The sequence below is a fragment of the Podarcis liolepis genome (assembly GCF_965112155.1).
Source record: "Podarcis liolepis genome assembly, chromosome: 7".
Classification (NCBI taxonomy): Eukaryota; Metazoa; Chordata; class Lepidosauria; order Squamata; family Lacertidae; genus Podarcis; species Podarcis liolepis.
Genome location: NC_139561.1, coordinates 53,573,007 through 53,596,290, shown reverse-complemented (window position 1 = coordinate 53,596,290; position 23,284 = coordinate 53,573,007). Strand labels below are relative to the sequence as shown.

Below are 23,284 nucleotides of genomic sequence, written 5' to 3'. Positions count from 1 at the left end.
TCCAAGCAGTTTACAAAAAATATTTATTATCAAGATTGTAAGACTGCAGGCAAGGCCTGTGATTTTTAACGGTTATACAGTGCTTAGTACCTTTGGCACTTTAAATACAAAACAGCAAAAGAATGAGCTATGCTTGTGTATGGTTGAGGCTATCATATTCTCAGCTGTGGTCAAGAGCTGGAGGTGCATTTTGCTGTGCAAATTGGCACCCTGGCAAGTGGTCCAGCATCATGATACAGTAACTTTGGGCTGGGGGACCATTGCTGATGGTGATGCCTGCTAGGACTCACCACTGATAGTGACACATGTTGAGGTCTCTGCCTTCAGGATTCCAGAGGCCGCCATTGTAGCCACCATCTTAGTTTTCCCAAAAAGAATGCCCTGGAAGTCCCATCATTCTGTATCATTGATAGACAAACATTGCATCAAACAGTAGTATTTGATAAGAGCAGGAAAAGGATGCATATGTGTTTTGGATAACACATGATCGAGTACTGGAAACACAGTTGAGTGTACAGTAAATGGGAGTGTGAACATGGTCTATGCCTTTTGCACCTAGTTCTGGCAAGTAGATCTTGGGGGTCTAGTAAAAACAAAGTAGTTTCAAGAAGCCAGAGGTCTGTCCACCCCTGTACTAAACAGTCTTCTCCATTCATTTATGCTTTAAAAAAATGTGTATTGCTATTATTTCCATGACGGTATTGATTCAAAATAATACGAGCATCTTTGACTCTGCCTGGTGTATTTACAATTTCAATTTTAGTTGGGATTTAATGGAGAAGATTAAAACACTGGTCTTTTAGGCTCAAAGCATGTTTATTTATTTACTGTATTTATGCATGTATTCATTTTTTCCTGACTGTTTAGTTTGAGTCCGAGCTACATCGACTTGACGGAATGCCCTTACATGTGGCCGTACTGCTCCCAACCTATCTACTATGGAGGCATGCCAACAATTGTGAACGTTACTATCCTTAATGGAATGGGAGTCACTGGAAGAATCGTAGACAAGGTAGACTTTGAAAGAGTTGAACCTTATTCTACAGAATGTTAGCTTCTCTTTCCTCCTGTAGATGAGATGTTTTGAGAAGACCTGATCCTAAATATATGCATCCCATTGAAACTTAAGTCGATTCACCCTCATTCAATTTTATACAAGAAATTTCAAAATCTGCTGTTAGGATAACATGACAATTAATTTTTGAGAACACTTAAGTGGTGTGATGAATGCAGCAACATGGGGCTGTAACCAGCATTCTCTGTCTGCTGGCATAAAGCCTCTTGAGCTAGAGGACAGTTGAGTTTTTGTATTGCACAAGAGAGGAGTCATTAATGCTGTTGCACAACAGATTCTACAATATATTGCACAACAAAGTTACCAGCAACCTGCTTGTGCATTCTTTAGCACAACAGTGTTCTAGCGCAGAACATTTTGCCATCATATATCCCTAAATGGCTTTAACTTTGTGCTAATTGGGTACATGATTCCATGTTTTTATATTGTAAGCTTTCAGCATAAGCATTTTAAGGTAGGGGACAGGAAGACCAGCAGTCTGCTTACTGCTGCATCCAGTTCTGATGGAATGCTTCCACTACACTCTGGAAAGTGGCAAAGTATATAATAATAATAATAATAATAATAATAATAATAATAATAATAATAATAATTTATTATTTATACCCCGCCCATCTGGCTGGGCCTCCCCAGCCACTCTGGGCGGCTTCCATAAAAACCAAAAATACAGTAAAATATCACACGTTAAAAACTTCTCTGAACAGGGCTGCCTTAAGATGTCTTCTGAATGTCAGGTAGTTGTTTATCGCTCTGACATCTGCTGGAAGGGCGTTCCACAGGGCGGGCGCCACTACCGAGAAGGCCCTCTGCCTGGTTCCCTGTAGCTTTGCTTCTCGCAATGAGGGAACCGCCAGAAGGCCCTCAGTGCTGGACCTCAGCGTCCGGGCAGAATGATGGGGGAGGAGACGCTCCTTCAGGTATACTGGACCGAGGCCGTTTAGGGCTTTAAAGGTCAGCACCAACACTTTGAATTGTGCTCGGAACCGTACTGGGAGCCAATGTAGGTCTTTCAAGACCGGTGTTATATGGTCTCAGCGGCCGCCCCCAGTCACCAGTCTAGCTGCCGCATTCTGGATTAGTTGTAGTTTCTGAGTCACCTTCAAAGGTAGCCCCACGTAGAGTGCATTGCAGTAGTCCAAACGGGAGATAACCAGAGCATGCACCACTCTGGCGAGACAGTCCGCAGGCAGATAGGGTCTCAGCCTATGTACCAGATGGAGCTGGTAAACAGCTACCCTGGACACAGATTTGACCTGTGCCTCCATGGACAGCTGAGAGTCCAAAATGACTCCCAGGCTGCGCACCTGGTCCTTCAGGGGCACAGTTACCCCATTCAGGACCAGGGAATCCTCCACACCTGCCCGCCAGTATCAAAATACTGTGTGTAGTTCCTGATCATCATGTAGCTCTCCCTCATGCCTATGCTTCCAGGATGCCATAAAAGGGCTCTCCAGTCCACCTTTGTTAACCTGCAGGTCAAAGGTGATGTCATTCCTATTTAGTAAGGAAGAGCAGATCCAGAAAATGCATTGCTGAGTTTTCTTGAGTGCTGCCCATGGAAGTGGCGCTTTATTCATCCAGTGTTCTGATGAACAAAATGCGTTACACAGACATCAATAGGGATCATGCTAGTTCAGAGTCATAATTATATATCCATCAGTGTTTTAACCAAGCCACGCTTTGTTTTGTGTTATCTAGCCCGACTGGCAGCCCTATTTACCACAGAATGGAGATTACATTGAGGTGGCTTTCTCCTATTCCCCCGTTTTATGGCCTTGGTCAGGGTACCTAGCAATTTCTATTTCTGTCGCAAAGAAAGCAGCCTCATGGGAAGGCATTGCACAAGGACACGTCATGATCACTGTTTCCTCTCCGGCCGAAAATGAGGTATGTCTTACTTTGCTGTTTATTAAGCCATGATCTGCTGCTGTTTACCCTAGCACAGTATGGCACATGACTCAGCAAAAAAAAAAATGCTACTAGGAGAGAAACACATGCCAGTAATATAACTTTAGTATCCCTTATTGATACAGCAGCATGAAATGTAGCTAGATAGTTGAATTAGGGTGCTTAAAGATCAAACAAAAGGCAAGTGTGTTCTCTTTCCATGTCTGAAAACTAACATAGAATTCTGAAGGTTGTGACTCTGCTAGACCATGTGCTTTTCTTAGACCAGCAGCAGGAAACACATAGTCCAGGTGCCAGTTGCAGCCCTCCCAGCCTTCTGTCATGCAGGACTCTCTTTTGCCCATACACTGTTTCTCAGCCACACCCACCCACCCCAGACCACACCTCTCACCTGCTTCACACACCCCTTGCATGTTTTTGCTTGGCTGGATTATGTCATTGAACTTTGATAAAGCCTCTTGCTTGCCTGGATAAAGGATGGAGGATAGAGAGGGGTGAGTGTGTGTACACGAACTAGTCTGCTGCAGAAAGGTAAAATGGACCTTCATTGCTCTGCCGAGTTTTGTGTTAGCTCTGACATGCCCTCCTGGAAGGTTGATCAAAAAAGGTTCCTCACCCAGTCTGTGGTTGCTTTCATAAATGCTTTTGTTAATTCATACCAAGTGGGGCTGGCCTTGAGATCTAAACCTACTGGGCATATTGATGTATGTTAGGGGTGTGGGCACCAACAACAAAGGAATCTAGCTTTAAAGTCCATGGGACCCAAAGGAGTGCTTTAGTCTTGCCCAGGTACTTTGGACACACTTTGTGTGGCTCTTGAAGATTTCTTCTCTGGACAGCTGATGATCTCTTTCTTACAAGCTGATTTTGAACACAAAATCCATCCTTTCAGTACATGGCCTAAACACTGTTTGGAAAATACAAGCACAAAATCTGAAATAGTCCAGCGTCTGTATCTGGCCTTTTGTCCAAGGAGGTTGGAGTGGTGCTGTAGTCTTGGTGCAACCTTGCAAAATAGGCAAGGTTGAGAGAGTGACCTGGCTAGTGTCACCTGATGAGCTTTGTGGCTTACTGGGGTTTTTAAGCTATATTTTCCGTATTCAAGCCACTACACCACAGTATTATACTGTGAGATTGTGAGGTTGTGGTAAGGTGTGGGATGGAATGGAATGTATTTGAATGACAGCTTTAAAAAAAATATTTATCAGTTGAATGTTCTGTAGTTTGGATTATGTTTAGGGGAAGCATTATGTGGTACAACAGGTTCCTTTTTGTTTTTACTTCTTTCAGTCAAAAGCTGGCGCTGAACAGACTTCAACCGTGAAACTCCCAATAAAAGTGAAAGTTATCCCAACACCCCCACGCAGTAAGCGTGTCCTCTGGGATCAATATCACAATCTTCGCTATCCACCAGGATATTTTCCAAGGGATAATTTGAGGATGAAGAATGATCCCTTAGACTGGTGTGTGTGTGTGTTTTGTGCGTTACTGACCATTATTACTGTTTGAAATTGTTTTTAATACTGTAACCCACTCTGGGACCTTAGGGTAAAGAGTGGCTAATTGGTGGTGGTGGTGGTGGTGATGATGATGATGATGATACTGGCATGTAATAACATTGACAAAATAGGAAATACAGTTCTGTTCTCAAGATAACATGGAGATTTGCCTTATCTTCTCTAGTTCTAAGGGGAATTATAAACCCGGGTCTGACATTCCATGAAAATTTGGTTCATTCATAAATTACAGTATTTCATCCTAGCTTAGAAAGAAAATAGGTCTTCGTCATTGTGACAGTAATAGAGGTAAACTACATCCTCAAATTAATGACTTTTGTAATGTGCATTTTCCTTTTTCGTCCTCCCCAAAATATATCCTAAAAATAAATCCCTATTGGGATTTGTTCTGCTTTAAGCAAGATATAAAGTCATTGAACATGTGGTCTGGTTCACACATGACGCTAAGCCATGACGCTAAGCTGTTGCACAAACCCCCAAACCATATATCTCACTGACTCAGCTTTGCAACCCAAATGCTTTTGCCTTCTGAATGTTTCCTTAAACTCTGGTAAATACCTCTTGTTTTTCTGATGAAGAATACAGAGGGGTATGTATGGAAACCAGCCTACTGTACAAATGTAGTTTTTTCTTTGGCCCTGTCCACTGCAGCCCTTGGAGGGAAATGTGGCCTTCAGGATAAAACAGCCCCCCCTCACCTTCATACCTTGTGAAATATTTTTTTGTAGTTTATTATATGCACACAGTATTTCAAATTATATTCCTTCTTATCTGCTATTGGTCCTGAACCACAAGTGATAGGCTTTGTCCATAAACTGTGCACATATATTGCTTTAAGATACCAAAACCCTTAGAAAGTATTATGACAAGAAAATCAGTTTACATACTTCACTTGGTTTATCTTCTTAGGAATGGTGACCACATCCACACAAACTTCAGGGATATGTACCAACATCTGAGAAGTATGGGGTATTTCGTTGAAGTTCTCGGTTCACCTTTCACTTGTTTCGATGCCAGTCAGTATGGTAAGTAATTGTGAGCTTGCTTTTTATATATCAAAGCAGTTTTGGGGAGGCGAGCTTGCCCAAGCTCTCAAATTGAGGATGGGATGGCCAAAGAAATATGTAAGGCCAAAACAGGAGAGGAGCCAAATGGAGGCTGCTGGTTTCCTTAAGCCAGAGGAAAATCACCATATGAGACTTGGGAGTGAGAGGAGAGGAGGTAGGCCTGGCCAAAGCTGCTTGAAAAGGGGCACAGAAGCCAAGAAAGGGGGATAAATCTGACTGTCTTTAGTCAAAGAGAGAACCCAGTATTACAGCAGAGAAAGGACAGGATGTGAATCACTGGCTATCTGCTCTCTGAGGCAAAAACGTGGGCCAAGCATTGTTCTGTCTCCCTTCATAAAAAGGTCTGGGAGCAAGCAAGGGGCAAAGTGATGTTGTGCAGGTTTTTGTCATTCTGAATTGTTGTTCCCCTTTTCCTGCAGGGACCTTATTGATGGTGGACAGTGAGGAAGAGTATTTTCCAGAAGAAATAACTAAACTGAGGAGGGATGTTGACAATGGACTGTCACTCATAATATTCAGTGACTGGTACAACACCTCAGTGATGAGGAAAGTCAAGTTTTATGATGAAAACACAAGGTATGGATATTCAGGAACTGACCAGATTGAATCCATTGCCTGCTGTATCCTATACTTTCCTTTATACAGCTCACCTAGAGGTAGATTTTTTATTTCAGAATTTTCTAGATGGTCAGTCAGAGGATTTCAAAATCAAGTGGTTGTTGGCTGATGTAGTTTGTTACTTGTAGGGAAGCTTTAAAATGTTAGTACAAAATTGAAAAACTTAAATCGATCTAAATATTTAAGTGGCTCAGGACCGCAATACCTCAAGGACTGCCTCCATCCATATGAAGCAACCTGGACCCTGTAATCATCATTTAAGGCCCTTCTTTGTGTCCCTTCTTTGCGATAGGTCTGGAGGGTGGCAACACAAGAATGGGCTTTTTCTGTGATGGCTCCCTGCTTGTGGAATGCTCTCCCCAGGGAGACTCGCCTGGTGCCTTAGTTACTTATCTTTAAGTGCCAGGCAAAAACATTCCTGTTTTCCCAGGCCTTTGGCTAATTAAATGAATTCATGAAATATTGTTTTGTTCATAAACTGGTGGGGGACTTATTTTTGTTTTGTTATTATGGTATGTATTTTTGTGTTTTTATATTGCAAACCACCCTGTGTTCTTTGGATTAAACTTCTATATTGCCCTTCATCCAAAGTTTAATCAACAATAATAATAAATTTCAGCTGTTTTTCTTTTTTTAAAAGAGGCCTAGGCAAACTTATTCAGTCATTGGCAGATGCGCATGGAATATTGTAAAACCTCTGCATATCTGAGGCTTCTCCAAATAGGAATCCTGTTGTCTTTGGTCATTACTGTGTCAGCATGGACATTAGGTGTGGGTCGTGGCAGTTCAAATTTACCCACCAAGGAAATGATAGTGTTTTCTGGGTTGTGATAACTTGCCTTGTGGTGATGCATTTGTAGGCAATGGTGGATGCCTGACACTGGGGGAGCTAATATTCCAGCTCTGAATGATCTTCTCTCCGTGTGGGGCATGGCCTTTAGTGACGGGCTGTATGAAGGGGATTTTACCATGGCAAGTCATGAAAGTAAGTCAACTGGGTGTCTTATTTATTTATTGCATATATATACCATCAGTCCGCCAAGACACAATTTTAAAATACTAAAATAAATAATACAGAAAGTAAAGTTCACACACGGGCGGCGGGGTGGGTAGGGTAGGTAGAGGACAGTGTAACTGGGACGGGCCTTGATATCTCTGCTTGCTTGCCTCACTCTCCTCCTCACGGGGTTGATGGTGTCCATTCGCCCTGTGTAGTTTGACCCAAGCAGGCTCTCTTTTCCCTTACCACAGGACTGATGGACAGAGGAGGCCACCTTGATAGCTCCACCACTCTCAGAAGCTATTGTGGGTGGTGGCCTGGGAGTGTACATTGTTTGTGCCAGCCCTTAAGTTGTGGGATTCCATTCCCACAGAGGTGCATTTGATACCTTAATTGTACAGTGTTCAGTGTATGCACCTCTTTACCTTGGCCTTCAACACTGGAGATATCTATATCCACAGAGAGAGAGAGAGAGAGACTCATTTATATGAATGACCCACCCTAGTTGTGATTGTAATTTGTTTTAAGCTATTTTAATGCAGTATTTTTATTTCTGTAACCCACCCTGGGACCTTCTTGCGAAGAGCGGGTAATAGATATAATAACAAGAACAAGAGCAGTAACTAATAATAGCAGCGGGAATAGTGAGGCAGACAAGGAAGTTGGAGTCTGTGAGATGTTTTGCCAGATCGGGATCTTGAAAGGATACCTGTGTCTTTTAAGATATATATTGAAGGGAGAATTGCACCTGGTTCAAAGTCTGTTGTTACTGCAGCCCTGTAATGGAAAAAGCTGTGGCTAGTAACAGATCTTCTTTTGCAACTTTTAGGCTTCAATCCTGTATGCACGTGTATAAGGAACGTGCAAGAGCTTTCTCAGCATAGGTCCAAAAGCTATTAAAAGGGTAGTGTGGCTGGGTTGGGGGGCTGATTTGAATCCACCAGTCAAATTATGGCTGCAAGATTCTAGTTATAAGCTAGAATTGGTGAATTGCTCCCTTTTTTATTATTTGCAGTGAACTACGCCTCCGGATGTAGTATTGCAAAGTTTCCAGAAGATGGCATTGTGATTGCACAGACCTTTAAGGATCAAGGTACAGAGCTGCATCTCATTTCATATTCCTCCTAGGTAGGCATGGAATTACGGTTCATTGTATAATTTAACTTCCAGCAGCCCTTTTGGGCATGACGGGGGTTAACTTTTCACTTAATTTTTCAAGTAAAATAAAAGCAAAGAGCCACTTTCCATGCTAATCTTTGTTCATCCAAAGTGTCCAAAAGTGTTGCACTGGGAAGGCTTACAGCCACATCATGGCTCACCACTTTGAAGGTCTAAGTGGCTTCCAAATAACTTTGGGTTTGCAAACTTGAATCAGGTGAGTTTCGAGATGTGGATCTCCTGCCCTAAAGAACCACCCCATCCCAGGAACACTCCCCTGTCCAAAGAGCTCCAAAATCTGAGAGCAGAGCTGGTGAGTATGGGTTTGCTCATGGACAGTAAAGCATGAGAGGCTAGCGTGTGGCTCTTCAGATGCTGTTGAACTACAGCTTCCATCATCCTTGGCTGTTGGTTATGCTGGCTGGGGCTGATGATAGTTGGGGTCTGGCAACATCTAGAGGGCCACAGCACTTAACCCTTGGGCATTATAGGCTTCTTCCTGCCTCCAGCCCTGCATCAGGAGCACTGCTTTGTAAAATCACTGGAGTCTAAAAAGCAACTTGCAGTTTTTCATGAGCAAGAAAAAGAGCTGCTGTTTATTCCATTAATCACTTTTGACCTCTGCTCCCAACACACACATGTGGCTCTCTTCACGTGCAGCTTTGATACAAAGAGTCTGCTACAATTATTTTGATAACAGAGAAAGGACAATGGAAGTCTCTTTTTGGTTTTTAAAAAATGGTTTCCCCAAATTAGTCTCCTAATCTTCTTTCCTTTTATGCTGAACCATTAACTATGACTGTTGATAAACCAGAAAGTTACAGTTATAATGAAAAATACATTTGCCCTCTTGTGTAGCCATTGCTCGCTGCTCATTATTTCCCCTTATCTTTCACGGAAGCAAAATGAAGAATGATGGCAATTTGGTGGTATTGTATTTGGCTTTTCAGTCCTGTTGCGACCTGTTTAGATCCTGTTTAACCATTTTACAAAGCTCTTGAGAGTTTTAAACAGGGAGTCTTTCCTAAGCCTATCTGGAGGTGCCTGTGAGGATTAAACATGGGACGTTCTGCATTCAAAGCAAATGCTCTACCACTGAGCAATGGGCATTCCCCAACACTCCACATTTCCACTGTAAATCCATTTAAATAAATGTGCTTGAGAATTACAACTCTTCTGTCCTTTGGAAGCCATAGGAAATCATTTAAAGTGCAGAGGTGCAGCATTATATAGATGAAGATACATAGGATTAAGGCGATGGGAGGGTTTTTCCATTTTGTTTACACACACACACACACACACAAACACACACACACAAACACACACACACACACACACACACACACACACACCATCCTGTAGAAATGTAATGCGTCTTAAATTTTTTGTTTGAGCCAGTGCTTTTTGACTACCCAGGTTATGCAAGATCATTGGGATATTGCTATTTGACAATTTTCCTTTCCACCCTTTCCTCTAGGTCTTGAAGTTTTAAAGCAGGAAACGGCAATAATAGAAAATGTCCCCATTTTGGGCCTTTTCCAAGTTCCTTCAGAAGGTGGAGGCAGGATCGTTTTGTACGGTGATTCAAATTGCTTGGATGATAGCCACAGGCAGAAAGGTGTGTTGCATTTGCTAAGTAAACATCCCATTACTCGTGTAAGTTAAAGTCTGTTGTCACAATGCCAATGCACAGCGGACAGCCACCCTACCATATGGTACAATGACTTCATATCTGCAGTAGAACAAGTTTAAATACCACCTTCGCTAGTGGAAGGTCTCTTATTGCAAAATCCTATGTATGTCTACTCAGAAGCAAGGGGCAATTAGGTTTACTCCCAGTAATTGGGCACAGGAATGCAGCTTTAGTGGAAGAATTGTTCATGAGTGAGAGAGAGAGAGAAGAAGACAGAAAAGAATCTCAATCTTACTAGCTAGGAAAAAAGATTTACTGAAAAGAGATTATCTGATTTGAGGTGATTCAAAGTTAATAATTGCAAGATTCCTTGGGATTAGTCATGGAGTGCTGTTACTTTTGCATAGCAAATTTGCATAGTAAATTTACAAGCAAATTTTTAAAGACTTAAAGAGTAAACCTTGTCTCTAGTGGTTTCCTACCACTTGCCGATTTCTTCTCCCGCTCTAGCTTCCAGACAGAATAACTTCACTCGGACTTGAAAAAAACAACAACTACTTGAATGCAAAGATGTGGGGGTGGAAAATTCATAGGACCAGAAGATCTGATAGAACCCTCAGAAGTATTACTTCTACTGTGTTTTCAAACTCTTTACATTTCTGGATGATATTGAAGGCTTGTCATACTCAGAGTAGACCTATTGTATCCATTGGGTCTACTCCATGTATGACTATGGTTGGAAATTATTTACTGTCCATCTTTCACTTGATGCCTTCAGTTTGCAATTCCTGTGGTTTAGCTTTCATACCAAATATAGGGAATTTAGGGATTTTGATCCCTATAATTAATGGTTAGATTTCTTACTCATCCTTCATCATAAGGTCCCAAAATACACTACAGCAGTAGAAACAATGCAGTTTAAAACAAAGTATCAGTACAAAAAAGTAAAATAGATCAAAGGCCTGGGAAGAGCTATGTCTTTAGCATACAATGAAAGCTGAATAACTATGGCACAAGGTGCCCCTCTGTTGGGAGGGAATTCCACCACTGTGACAGAGAAAGCCCTCTCCCATGTTACCACCCCTCGAGACACTACTGATCTTAACACCTGCGACGGTCTGCAGGGAACAGGGCGGTCTTTCGGCCATTTGGGGCCAAAGGCATGGAGGGCGTTGAACATCAGTGTGAGTGCCTTCAGTTGGGCTTGGAAACAAACACCAGGTCAGCATCCAGAGGATGCTGTTAAATTCAACGCTGAGTTCTTTGTATCAGTCAAAGAGGATAGCTTTAAATACAGTATCAGGCGGGCTTTCATGTTGCAAATTGAAAGCAGTACCTCCTGCTGTGACATCAGTGAGCTTAGCTGTGTTTAAAATTCCTCGCATATATGATTTGTAAATCCTAAAAACGTGTCTGACCTCTGTTTTTTTTTAAATTAAAAAAAAATCAAAGGTGAGCATTTCAGTTACATCAGGATTATGCAGATTAACTCCCATTCCCACCAAACAGCTATCCTGGGTGGGAATTGTTAGACAGTGTTTTTTGAACTGTGCTAAAATGGTCTGTGAAGGCTAAACTAGATTTCCAAGAGGTGCAGGTCTGAAAATTTGGCGAGTTAAAATTTCCCCAGCACAGTAGTTTTTGTTCATGCCTAAAAGACACGTGCCTCAAAATAATCTATTTCCAATTTAAAGGCTGAAAACAATTATGATGCCCCTCTGGGCAGCCCTGTTCTGCTGCATTAATAAACATTGCTCTTGTAAACGAAAGCCTTCTTTCTGACAGCTTAGATTGACTTTATTGCACCATGTCAATTCACATGAAAGAGAGCAAACATTTTATAATTCACTGGGTAGCCATGGATAAGACTTCTCCTTTCACAGGGTTGATGTCGTGAAGGCATAGAAGACAGGCGTTGAGGCTCCATCCCGACAGCTCACTAAGCCATCATGATGGCAGCTTAACTTTCCTTTAGTGTCTGAACCATCACATTAGACCATTGTTTGTGATTGGCAACACCAGAATCAGAAAATAAGGTTTGAAATGCATTTGCATTTTGAACTAACAACATGGTGATGGCTATTGTTCCACCTCTGAAGGAGCCTGCATTATAGAAATGGGAGTGCTGAGCAGATCAGAGACATGGTTTAAAGCTGCGTCATCCCTGACTCTTGGCCATGCTGCCTGGGACTGATGGGAGTTGAAACCCAGGCTCAGAGCATTCCCCATTCCATTCTTAGTCCCAGCAAAAGAATTGGGCTGAGCTTCAGGAGCATAGCACGGAAAAACAGCAGCAATGCAGTGTCAAGGGAAAACAGGTGGCAGCAGTGGATTTGAAAGAGTCAATCAGTGTAGTTAATGTGTGGAGTTGGTTTGTTTGGCTAGAGGGAACTATCAAAACACTCGCTTTTTTATTTTTTTTCTTAAATTCCAGATTGCTTTTGGCTTCTTGATTCTCTTCTTCAATACACATCTTACGGAGTTATGCCACCAAGCCTCAGCCATTCAGAAAACAGACAACGACCTCCAACAGGCATAGGCTATGCTCTTCCAGAGCGAATGGAAGGTGATTTTCATTTGATTTGTGCTTCTACACATGAGCTGTGGTAGTATTTGGCCTGGGAGTGGGGTGGATGATCCCATTGTTATTATTATTCGGACTTATTAGTTGCTTTTTAAAAACAAAAACAAAATGCAAATTCAAAGCGACTTGCAGTGTAATGTACAGTGGTACCTCGGATTAAGAACTTAATTCATTCCGGAGGTCCATTCTTAACCTGAAACTGTTCTTAACCTGAGGTATCACTTTAGCTAATGGGGCCTCCCGCCGCGCAATTTCTGTTCTCATCCTGAAGCAAAGTTCCTAACCTGAGGTACTATTTCTGGGTTAGCGGAGTCTGTAACCTGAAGCGTCCGTAACCCGAGGTACCACTGTAATACAAAAATCAAAACCACTATAAAGCTAAAACATAAGCTAAAAACACTAATATACATAGAAAGCAGTCTAGCATTCCACACACTAAGAGGTTGTAGTGTCTAAAAATCTCTTAAGTTAAAGGCCAATAATCTGGCTGGGGGAAAAAAGTTGTTGCCTGGCCTGGTGCCTAAATGTAGCCAGCAGTGGACCCAGGCAGGTCTCCCCAAGGAGACCATTCCATAAGTGGGAGATTTACCACTGAAAAGGCCCATTCTCATGTTGCCAGCTTCTGGATCTCCCTCAGAGAAGGCACACAGAGAAAGGACCTCACATGATGAACACAAGGTCCAGGTTAGTTTACTGCTCTTACCTGCCTCAGTCTATTTGGCAGGGTTCATAACAGGCAGGGGTCAAATGTAAATGTGGTGGGAGGAGGGGAGGGAAAATGCAGGCTCTTGGACAGTCTCCCAATATCTTCCCCCCACTTCAGGTTGACTGCTTCCATGGGAATATCTGCCCTCCAACCAGAACACTTGCTCCATGCCTCCACCTACTGTAGAATTTGGGAGGGCGTGTGTACTCCAGGAATGGCAAGATGTGTTCCTCATGCTTAGAAAACAGCATAAGCAGCAGGCAGGGGATTATCTTCTGGTATAACTGTTTCGCTGTGTGATTTCAGGTAACCATCTTCATCGATATTCGAAGGTGCTCGAGGCTCACCTGCGTGACCCTAAGCCCCGCTCACTCCCAGCGTGTCCTCATTTGTCTTGGGCGAAGCCACAGCCTCTGAACGAAACGGCTCCCAGGTTGCAATTTCTGATTTTGCTAAATCCACCTTTAGTTTCCAGTTTCCAGTTTTGAATGTAATAAATATGGCAGTCAATAAACACAGTATTTTGTCTGATTAACTTTCCAGGCATATGAATGATAAAAACGGAATTAAAAACATACCAGAAAACCCATAGAACCAGCTGTTAGCTGAATTCACACACCAGATTCGCAAGAAACCTGTCTGCTTCCTCCCCTCCCAAAAAGTAGTTTGAAAATGCCATCCTTAATATTTAAGGCCCACAATCTAGAAGTAAAACAACATGGAATGCCAGACCTTGCAGTTAAGGCCAGGTGAAGCAAATGTGGTGTGTACCCAGCATGCATTGACTTCCCAGTTGCTCAGCCCATCAAAACAGGCCAGGGGTTTTCATAAGATTTGGGGAGTATCACCTGACCCCTTCTGACCTATAGATGTAAGGAGATTCTTCTGTCCATTGCGACTAGTGTCTGCGGTTTCCATGTGCCACTGCCCAGCTCTGGCCAAACAAGGCTGAGTCTGCCTGACCTAGTTTGCAATCCTAGGTTGTATCTCACCTAAGATGTACATAGAGTAGACCCACTGAAATGTTCAGATATTCAAAGTGTTTTCTAGCAGTCTTGATTGACTAGTAGCCCAGTGTACAAATAGTTCTGAATGCTTTCATTTTTTCCAGCAACCTATGGAAACATCAGAAGTTACTGTCTATCGACCTGGACAAAGTGGCTTTACCAAGTTTCCGTCAGAACCGACCCCAAGTAAGGCCTTTGTCACCTGGAGAAAGTGGAGCCTGGGATATTCCAGGGGGTAGGTGCCAGAATGGTGGGACACCTGTTGCCCACAGTGCATCACACCACCCTAAATGAGATAGAAGCATACACACCTATGCAGAAGAAATACAGAGACACCTGGAATCATCTTGATCCAACTTTTAGTTATCAAGATTACAGCTCATTTATTCCTCTTTAGTATGTATTTTTTGGCCATAATTAGTGCTAGCACACCTGCCCACAGTGTTCACAGGCATAGCTTGTGAAATTTCTGGCTTTTGATGTTTTGGAAAAGTAGTTTTCATATTTCCTACCTTTAATTGTAGCCACTTTCTACGTAGAATAGTCTGCTAAGGAGCCGCTGTATGTCTGCCATCGAAATTCCTCTTGGGGAATGCACTATGGCACATACCCTGTTTATGCACACTGATGCCTAGCCCTGATGGACACCCCCCATGTGAACTCAAAGAACACCCTGGAGCAGGGGTGGGAAACCATTTTTAGCCCAAGGGGCCACATCTTCTCATGGGCAGCCTCCAAGGGGCCCCATGCTAGTGGTGGGTGCGGCCAGATGTGTACCACTCTCCATACAGGCAAGGAAGTGTTCATAGTTCTGGGATACCTTACAGCCAGGTAAAATCAATAGAGGAGGGCACATAGTAGGTTCAGTGTTTCACATTCTAACATTGGTTTTCAAACTGGTAGTCTCCCCCACAAGGGAAACTTTAGGCAGGCCTATGCTTTTGATGATCAGCTTTAATAAAATTGCATGGAAGTGATCCCTGGTTGAAATCAGTGAGTTGTATCCAACCAAGTCTTACTCAGAGTAGACCTATTTGAAATTAATGGGTCTAAGTTGGCCATGACTATTAATTTCAGTGGGTCTACTCTGAGTAAGACTGGCAACCCAGTAGTTGTGTGGCAGTTTCTATAACTCTTGTTTGCCCATGGGTTAATGTATCCTCAGCTTGCTTACATTAATCTCCCTTTCCCATACAGGAATAATGCCTGGACGGTACAACCAGGACGTGGGAGGGACGATACCCGTCTTTGCGTTACTCGGTGCTATGGTGGTCCTGGCCTTCTTTGTGGTGCAGATCAAAGCTAAGAGCAGGCCAAAGAGACGAAAGCCCAGAGTCAAGCGGCCACAAATTATACAGCAGGGTCACCTACCAAAGACACCGTCTGTTTGACCACAGTTGCCAAAGATTACCTTCTACTGGCTGCTTCATGGAATTATGATGATCGTTACTAATGAAGATGCCTGGCATTTGGTGACTGATTCAAGCAGGAACCCATGTTTTCTTTGGCTACTGACAAAACAAGAACTCAGTGGATCATCACGAGATTTTTTATAAAAAAACTACGATTATTTTCAGTAGCTGAATCCACCAAAGCCTTGAGCACTATTTAAAAAGAACCGATATGTTGTTCTATTTCCCAAAAAGGGAGGAAAAGAGACCTTTCTTTCCTTTTCTTTTAAACTGACCAAACCTTTTCATTAGAGGCTATTTTCTATATTTATTTTAGGAAGAACTTGGGAGAAGAGCCTCTTCAAGGCTATCTGATAGCGGAACCATTTTTCTGAATGGAATGCAATTTTCTAATACTATATATTACAAAGAGAAATAGAACTCGCAACATCCTGCTGTAAGGACGAAAATGCAAAACTGACAGGGAGAAGGGGACAAATCAGTGTGGCAAAATCCTTCTGTTTATTTTTATAAAGCAACTTGCCATGATGTTTTGTAATTTTTTGGCATGATTTCACCATTGTTGGTGGAGAAATTTTTTCCAATAAATATGTTACCTGTATCGAAGCTGAAACAAAAATGCATAGAAGTTTTTCCTCCTTGAAAGCTTGGGCAGGAAGCAGTTCTGCAATCCTTTCTTCATGTGTGCCAAACCCTTTTCATTTGTGAACATAAGCACTTTGATTGGGTTTTGACTGCCATATAGACTCGCCTGGCTTGCACACTAAGCTAAACTATGGCTTAGCATGCAAGTATGCAGACTCGGGGACAGGAAATAGAGGCTGCTTACCACCTCCACCACCCCAATATTATTCTGATGCTGTGCTGAACTTACTAACCCATGGCTTTCCTTAGCATGTAATCAAAAACAGACTGCAACCAAACCACAAACTGCAACCAAGTTTTGCTTATGGTTTACAACTTGTGGTTGGTTCAAGAGCCCGGATTCATTTGACACAGTGAATCTTCTTTGAATGACAGCAGCTCTGGTAAGATCCCTGCACATGGTCTGGCCCTGAGGTGCAACTTATATTGCAATAAGTTTCTGTAATTTCACATGCCTTCAAATTGGGATCCAATTTGGCATGTGTAAATTTAGTTGTTGTTTTTTAAAGATGTTGGAGTAGAGAGAAACTTGACCACCCATGCACCTCTTGATTATCATGCTGTGATTACTCAGTATCAAGGACTAAAGTGATGCCATGGAAGGGTGTTGCATTTATTTACTTCCTTACTTTTATATCCTGCCAGACAGAGAGATCTGGAGGGCTGTATTTCTCAAAACCCGGATAAATGAAATGCAAATTGCAAGGCACTAAAACCATCCCTTTAACATGAGCTTATCAAGTTCTTTTTTCTTACATTTTGCTGTGCCTCAAAACTCAACTGTGCGACAGGCTCAAGAACTCAGCAGCTGAAGCTATCCCATCTGCATGCTTGGAAAAGCAACCTTCTGCCAAATTTCTGCTTGTCAGGCTCTTAAAAAAAGAAATATATATATGAGCCCAACCAGAAATGAGGGGAGTTTGAGTAAAGCTCTTAACTCTTAAATGCACAGTTTGAGAGGCCACTTGAAGGGCCCTCGGAGCTGCAGCAGTGAGGAGGTGATAATGCTGGAAAGGTAATCTCTTTAGGAAGGCCAACCAGAAAGGTCACAAAATTATGACTAGCTTCTAAATTCTTCAGAGTTCTTTATTGAGCAAGATGTAACACAAATCGGGGGGTAGGGGTGGGGTGGGGAGAAGGACAAAAATACACAAAAAAGTGGTTGGATGTTGTAGCCATGAGATCAGTTTATGGAGATTGCGGGGCTGAGTAAGGTCTTCCTGGGTGCTACAGATACCTAAGGGTTGTCAGGACAGGAGCATCCCAGACTCTGAGATTTCAGGGCCCAGACCTGAGACCTAGTGGCAACCCCTGGTGAAGTCATTAAGCATTAACCACACTCTCTGGGTGTCACATACGAAGTCTTAACAAATGAGCAAATATGTCAATGGTTGGAAATTAAGATAGAACATTAGCTAAAGCAGGTGTTCTTGTAAGTAAGTACTGTATGCATTTAATTTCCTCCTCCCCCACTATCTACATTTTTGTACTCCACAAAAGTAAAAACTGCAAGGATCCTCATTTCACACCAAAAACAGAGCTTTCCAAACTTCTGCTTTACACACTGTGTTTAAGATGAGGCGGGGGTGGGAGAGAAGCCAAAAATACCAATGGGCTAGCAGAAGCCCCTTTTCTGAACCAATATAGCTCTGTCTCCAATCCAGATTTTAGCTGGGAAAACTCTCTTTCCAGAGAAGGGTACTTGGTAGCTTAATTCCTTTAGATGGTCTCTTGGCTGCCCTCCCAGCTTGCCTCTAAATAAAATAAACTAGCAGCTAGTCATGAATTCTAGCTTTTACACAGCATTCTGGCAATGTAACCAGATATTTAACACACACATATACCCTGGGGCATGTTTGAAGGGTTTTTTTAAAAAATGTGCAGTTGGTCACAAATGTGTGGTTTGATAAATGGGGGTGGAGGGGAATTAAATGTGTTACGTGTGTGTGCTTATTAAGTACTTAAAGGCAGGCAATGTCAGGGAAAGCGTATATTGTATACCAATTGCATAAGGGCAGAAAGTGTTCAGTTTCCATACTTAAGACAATCTGGCCAAACCGTATAAAACGCTGCTACCTTCTTTTGGCTGGGGCTGCCACCTCTTCATCTTCCTCTTCTGTCAGGTAATAGGCATTTGCATCCTTTAATAGTAAATACCTTCAAAGTACTCATTTTTAAATGTGTCTGCTGAAGTCACTGTATAATAAATAAGAACTACCCTCTCCTGTCGAGAAACTGCCACTGATCCAGGGTAAAGGAAACAAGGAGCAAAGCACACTTCTCTTGGTTTGGCATTTTTCTTCTATTTTTAGTGTGGGGTGTGTGACTGGAAATTTGTGCAGCTGGAAAATCTGCTTTTAAAAAATCACTGGCATATTTCTGTGGGCAGCTGACAATCTTACCTGTAATGATCCAAGGAGTGGAATAATCTCTGGCCTCCATACTCCTACATGAGCTGTGGAGATGGGTTTTATTTCAGTGTGCCTCTTCAGAAAAAAAATAGATTTAATTTAAAAAGAAGGATTGAATTTATACTGCTTTTGAGTTTTAGTGTGGGCTGTGATTTATTTTTGGATTATGCCTGAGGAGTTATCTTTCTTTCCCCCCTCTTTTTTTAAACAGTTTATTGATGACTTTATGGAAAGACGGTGGAAATTCTAGAATTAACAAACCAATTAATTAGCACTGAGGTGCAAGGACACGACTTCTGCGTATGTGGCATAAAAATCTTGAGGCAGGCAGAGTGTCCACAGGTGCAGCTCCCCCCCCCCCCATGTCATTATGCAGGGAGGAGGTGGGAAACAAATGAGCCAGCTTAAGCCTGCTGAATATTCCCCAAGCTCCAGTGTTTGTAAAATGCTTAAAGATGTTTTCTTATTTTTTCAACAAACAGCCTGGCTGAGAAAATCAACTCTGCCTTCTTCAGTTGCCAGGTCTGCAAGGGATGGATGGAGCTAAGCTAATCAAGGATTAAGCCAGCAAGTGGATACAGCTGGAGGCTGTTTAAACTATAGGTATAGCCCACTGTCCACAAGCAGAACATGAAGGCAGGAAGAAGGGAGTGGCTATGGGGAGGGAGAGATTGTGTTGCAATCTGAGAGAGACAAACTATATCCACCCACCCTTCCTAAAGACAGGAGACAGGAGCAAAGATCACCCCCTCCTCTATATTGGAGTTTCCTAAGGATATCCTCCATGATGGGACTAGTCCTGGATATCTCTTCTCTCTGAATGCTGCAGAAAAGGTGTTCGTGGCCAACATGGGTATAGTTGCTTGCTCCTCTCTCTCTCTCTCTCTATATATATAAATGAAACTGATATATATAAATGAAACTGATATATATAAATGAAACTTTGCGCTTCTCTAACTCTTGTTCCTGGTATGCCTGTGTCTTTTGCCTGCACCTTTTTTCTTCAAATATGTTTGCGGTGTTGTGGGTGTTGCTTGCTCGTTGTCTCCTGCTGGGGATGTGAGCCTAGGAAGCAGAGAAGGTACCGGTTTTTTAACCCAGGAGGAGGAGAAAACTCCGGTCGTGTTTTTGGGGGTCCATAAACAACAGGTAAAGGCTTGTAGTTGCATGTTTGAGCCTCCTCCTGGGAAATGGTGGTTTTGGAGTGGTTGTTGTTTTTTTTTTGGGGGGGGTGTCTGGGAATACAGGATGGTGCTGCTTGAGATGCCTGATCTGTAGGAGACCTTTTGTGTGTGCAAGTTTATCTCTTGCACAATAGGGGGAAATTTTGTTTTGTATTTATATGTGAATTTCCTGAATTCACACTGCCTGAGAGCTGAAATGCAGCTTTCCTTTGAAATTAATACCTCTGAAATTTGTGGTGTGGTTCTCCAACACACAAGTATGGGTATTAAAAAAGTATACATTGTGTGAAAGTGTGCATATGTTAAGATAACACTAAAATGCATTATATTGGAGTGTACATTAGGTGAAATATCATACAAAAAGTGAATAGTGGAAGAAATGTGCATTAGTTCACTGATGAATTTTCTCAATTTTCTCCCCCCCAAAATGTGGAAATGTGGGGAACTGAACTTGACTGGAAAAAATGAGAACGCCAAATGGAAAGATTCATCCATCCCAGGTTGCAGATACTATGTTTCAAAGCATGCATATGTACCTTCCCAATTTCTGTAATGGAGTATTACAAAAGTTGGGTGCCACCTCCAATCACTGCTGACTCAAATGGGGTTCCAGGTGCTCACCCAGGGTCTATGTTCCTTTGGAAGGATTGGACACAATGGAGGCTAGTGTCTTAATAATATAGGGTTTATTTTACACATAAATACAACCCTTAGTCTCCAAATGAGCACACAAGCAGCAGCACCACAAAACATTCTAGCTTATCCTTACAGTTGCATCGTCGACATCCTTTTTTGCTCTGCCACCTGTCTTGGTCTTCTGGGCACATACAAGCGTGAATCCATTCCTCCTTCCTGGTCCCATATTTCCTAATTCTGCTGTTCCTAAAATCTAAACCTCCTTTATTCATTTGCATTCTAATAGTCGGTTCTTTTGATGTTTTGAAGAAGTAATGGTTAATCCCCTCTGGCATCACCTAACGAAGGTCACCTGACTTCATCAACATTTGTTGATTGACTAGGATTAAAGACTGGTGCACACTTAGGACATTTACCTAGGTTAATTAACTCTTCACATGCTAATTGCTGGTGCTCAAAAGTAGGTTCATACATGGCTCTAGATTACATTCTCAAGGTCTGACACAGTCTTTACACATAAACACTAATTAAACACCTCAAACCCCTTACATAAACCCCTTCTAATACACAGTGAGACTGCCTTATAACACATCTCAGTTATAACATACAAGTTCTAATTAAATCCTAATATTTACTAAACCTAAACATTTAGCACCACAGATCTATTACAAGAGAAAGAATGAAGAAGATTGACTCTTGGGATGGGAATCCTCCTCCTCGGTGAATCCCTTTCAAAATATTTATTTTGTAGATACCTTCTGTCTCGTAGGGATGTGGTGGAATAGGGTTGTGTGTCATACTTTCATTACATGCTAAGCAAAATGTCCATGGTGGTTAAGGGGTGGAGAAAGGAGGGACATGTATGCTGCAAGACCCTTGTGGGTGTGGTGTAGTTCTAGGGTAACAGATGCAGAAGGCATGTGACAATCTTCTCCCCCTTAGTTCCCAGGCATCTCCTCGTAGAGTAACCCTTTGAATTCCTGGAGGGATGTTGTTTTTCGGGGCAGAGTAGACAACACTGAGCTAGATAGATTAGAGGTCTGGCTTGCATCAAGGCAGCTTCTGATTTTGTGAAGTGTGGTGTTTTGATAGACATAAATGGTAACCATTCACTTACTATGGAATAAAGTAACTCATTGTTGTGAGAGCATATTGTTATACTTTTTTTGGGGGGGGGGTGTCAGGCTGTATAGTACCTGTGGGTCCCTTCCAGGTCTGTGATTCTGTATCTATGAGGTTTGGATCTGTAAGAGAAAACCTGCTGAACCAGTCAAGCCAGCTCCTTTTTTTAAGGTAGTGGCCTTAGCTGCTCAGCTGAAAGCTCATCTACACTTCTTCTTGTCCTGACGCTTTTCCCTGGGGAAAACTTCTCTCAGTCGGAGCAAACAGCAATTTGGGGCTTTTCCAGATCAACATTTGCTCTGATTTCGTGCTAAAGAGTGGGTTTTCCCTGGGAAAGGAGTGTAAGGCAAGGGGACCTGTGCCTAGAAAGCATGGGTCAAGCAAATACTGCTCAGATTAATGTTTTCTAGGCATGGGTCAAGCCTTAAGAATGGTACCTGTTAGCAGCATCTTAAAGAGTCACCTCTGTTGATACAGAAGCAAATGGGTGGGCCTTCTCTCACCTGGCTGGATGTCCCATCATTCTAGGATAGAGAAATCATTTATTTTCTTTCTTTCTTTCTTTCTTTCTTTCTTTCTTTCTTTCTTTCTTTCTTTCTTTCTTTCTTTCTTTCTTTCTCTCTCTCTCTCTCTCTCTCTCTCTCTCTCTCTCTCTCTCTCTCTCTCTCTCTCTCTCTCTCTCTCTCTCTCTCTCTCTCACACACACACACACACACACACACACACACACACAAATCTTCTTGTTATATAAATTACTGGGACCTGGAAATATTTGCTGATCAGCTGCTGACCTGGGCTCCTTTGAGAGTAATGCTGGGATATAAATTTAATAAAACTGAAAATCACCCATATACCTACCATTAGATCTTGAGATATGACAGCTTTGAGGGTTTATTTTTATTTTTTCAAAAAAACCACCAACTGGTATATAAATTTTAATTAATAAATAAGACAGTATCCAAACTTTCTGGAAACAGACATTTTTGTTTCCCAAGCTTTTCTAGCTTGATGAAAAGGTTTCTGGGCCTGGATGTCCACTCGGTGTTGTTTTTGAAGTTATATTTGGTTGTTCTTGTACTGTTTTTATAGCTGTTTTAACTGCTTTCAAGGATATGTCTGTGAAGCACCCTGGGACATATGTGTGGAAGGTGGTTCACAAATAAATTAATGGAAATGATGAGGATGATTATCAGTGTTTGCGTGTCCTGTGTGGAAAGGATCAAACTTCTTCTTTTAAAAATAAAATGAAATCCTGAAGCCATATTGCTGCCTCACTATCTTGTATAGTCAGAAGATTCGAAAATGTGATGTGTGTATCGTGATGATTTGTGGAGAGGGTCGTCTCCTCCATCCTGGCCTCCCCCACTCCTGCCTGTGAAGTTGGCAGCTTAACCAATTTTCCAGCTAGGTTGACAAAGGATCGGCAAGGTCAAGGGACCTGCCAGAGGTTACCCAGCAAGTCATTGGCTCAGCCAGGATTACAGCAGAGGTTAAACAGCTTAACGGAGGCAGAAAAAAAAATGATTAAATAATCTCTAATCAGGCTGACATCTTGCATACCAAACTTTTTACTTGGTGCAATTATAAATAACTAGCAGGAA

General features: G+C 42.2%; 2 protein-coding genes across 3 annotated transcripts in view; both read left to right on the top strand.

Annotated features, from left to right (window-relative positions):
* The window catches only part of MBTPS1 (membrane bound transcription factor peptidase, site 1), a 31,109-nt gene extending 14,805 nt beyond the window's left edge, over positions 1–16,304 (top strand). For both annotated transcript variants that reach the window (XM_083514933.1, XM_083514932.1), the window contains exons 12-23: positions 868–1,012; positions 2,774–2,962; positions 4,274–4,446; positions 5,410–5,525; positions 5,987–6,143; positions 7,046–7,170; positions 8,201–8,278; positions 9,821–9,961; positions 12,411–12,542; positions 13,573–13,699; positions 14,378–14,508; positions 15,471–16,304. In XM_083514933.1, coding sequence (XP_083371059.1) covers positions 868–1,012; positions 2,774–2,962; positions 4,274–4,446; positions 5,410–5,525; positions 5,987–6,143; positions 7,046–7,170; positions 8,201–8,278; positions 9,821–9,961; positions 12,411–12,542; positions 13,573–13,699; positions 14,378–14,508; positions 15,471–15,664 — 1,708 coding nt within the window. In that variant the 3' untranslated portion in view covers positions 15,665–16,304. The remainder of the gene's footprint in view (positions 1–867; positions 1,013–2,773; positions 2,963–4,273; positions 4,447–5,409; positions 5,526–5,986; positions 6,144–7,045; positions 7,171–8,200; positions 8,279–9,820; positions 9,962–12,410; positions 12,543–13,572; positions 13,700–14,377; positions 14,509–15,470) is intronic.
* A 2,817-nt stretch (positions 16,305–19,121) lies between these two features.
* Positions 19,122–23,284, top strand: part of SLC38A8 (solute carrier family 38 member 8) — a 35,854-nt gene continuing 31,691 nt past the window's right edge. Inside the window, exon 1 of the mRNA XM_083515072.1 lies at positions 19,122–19,594. Coding sequence (XP_083371198.1) covers positions 19,591–19,594 — 4 coding nt within the window. The 5' untranslated portion in view covers positions 19,122–19,590. The remainder of the gene's footprint in view (positions 19,595–23,284) is intronic.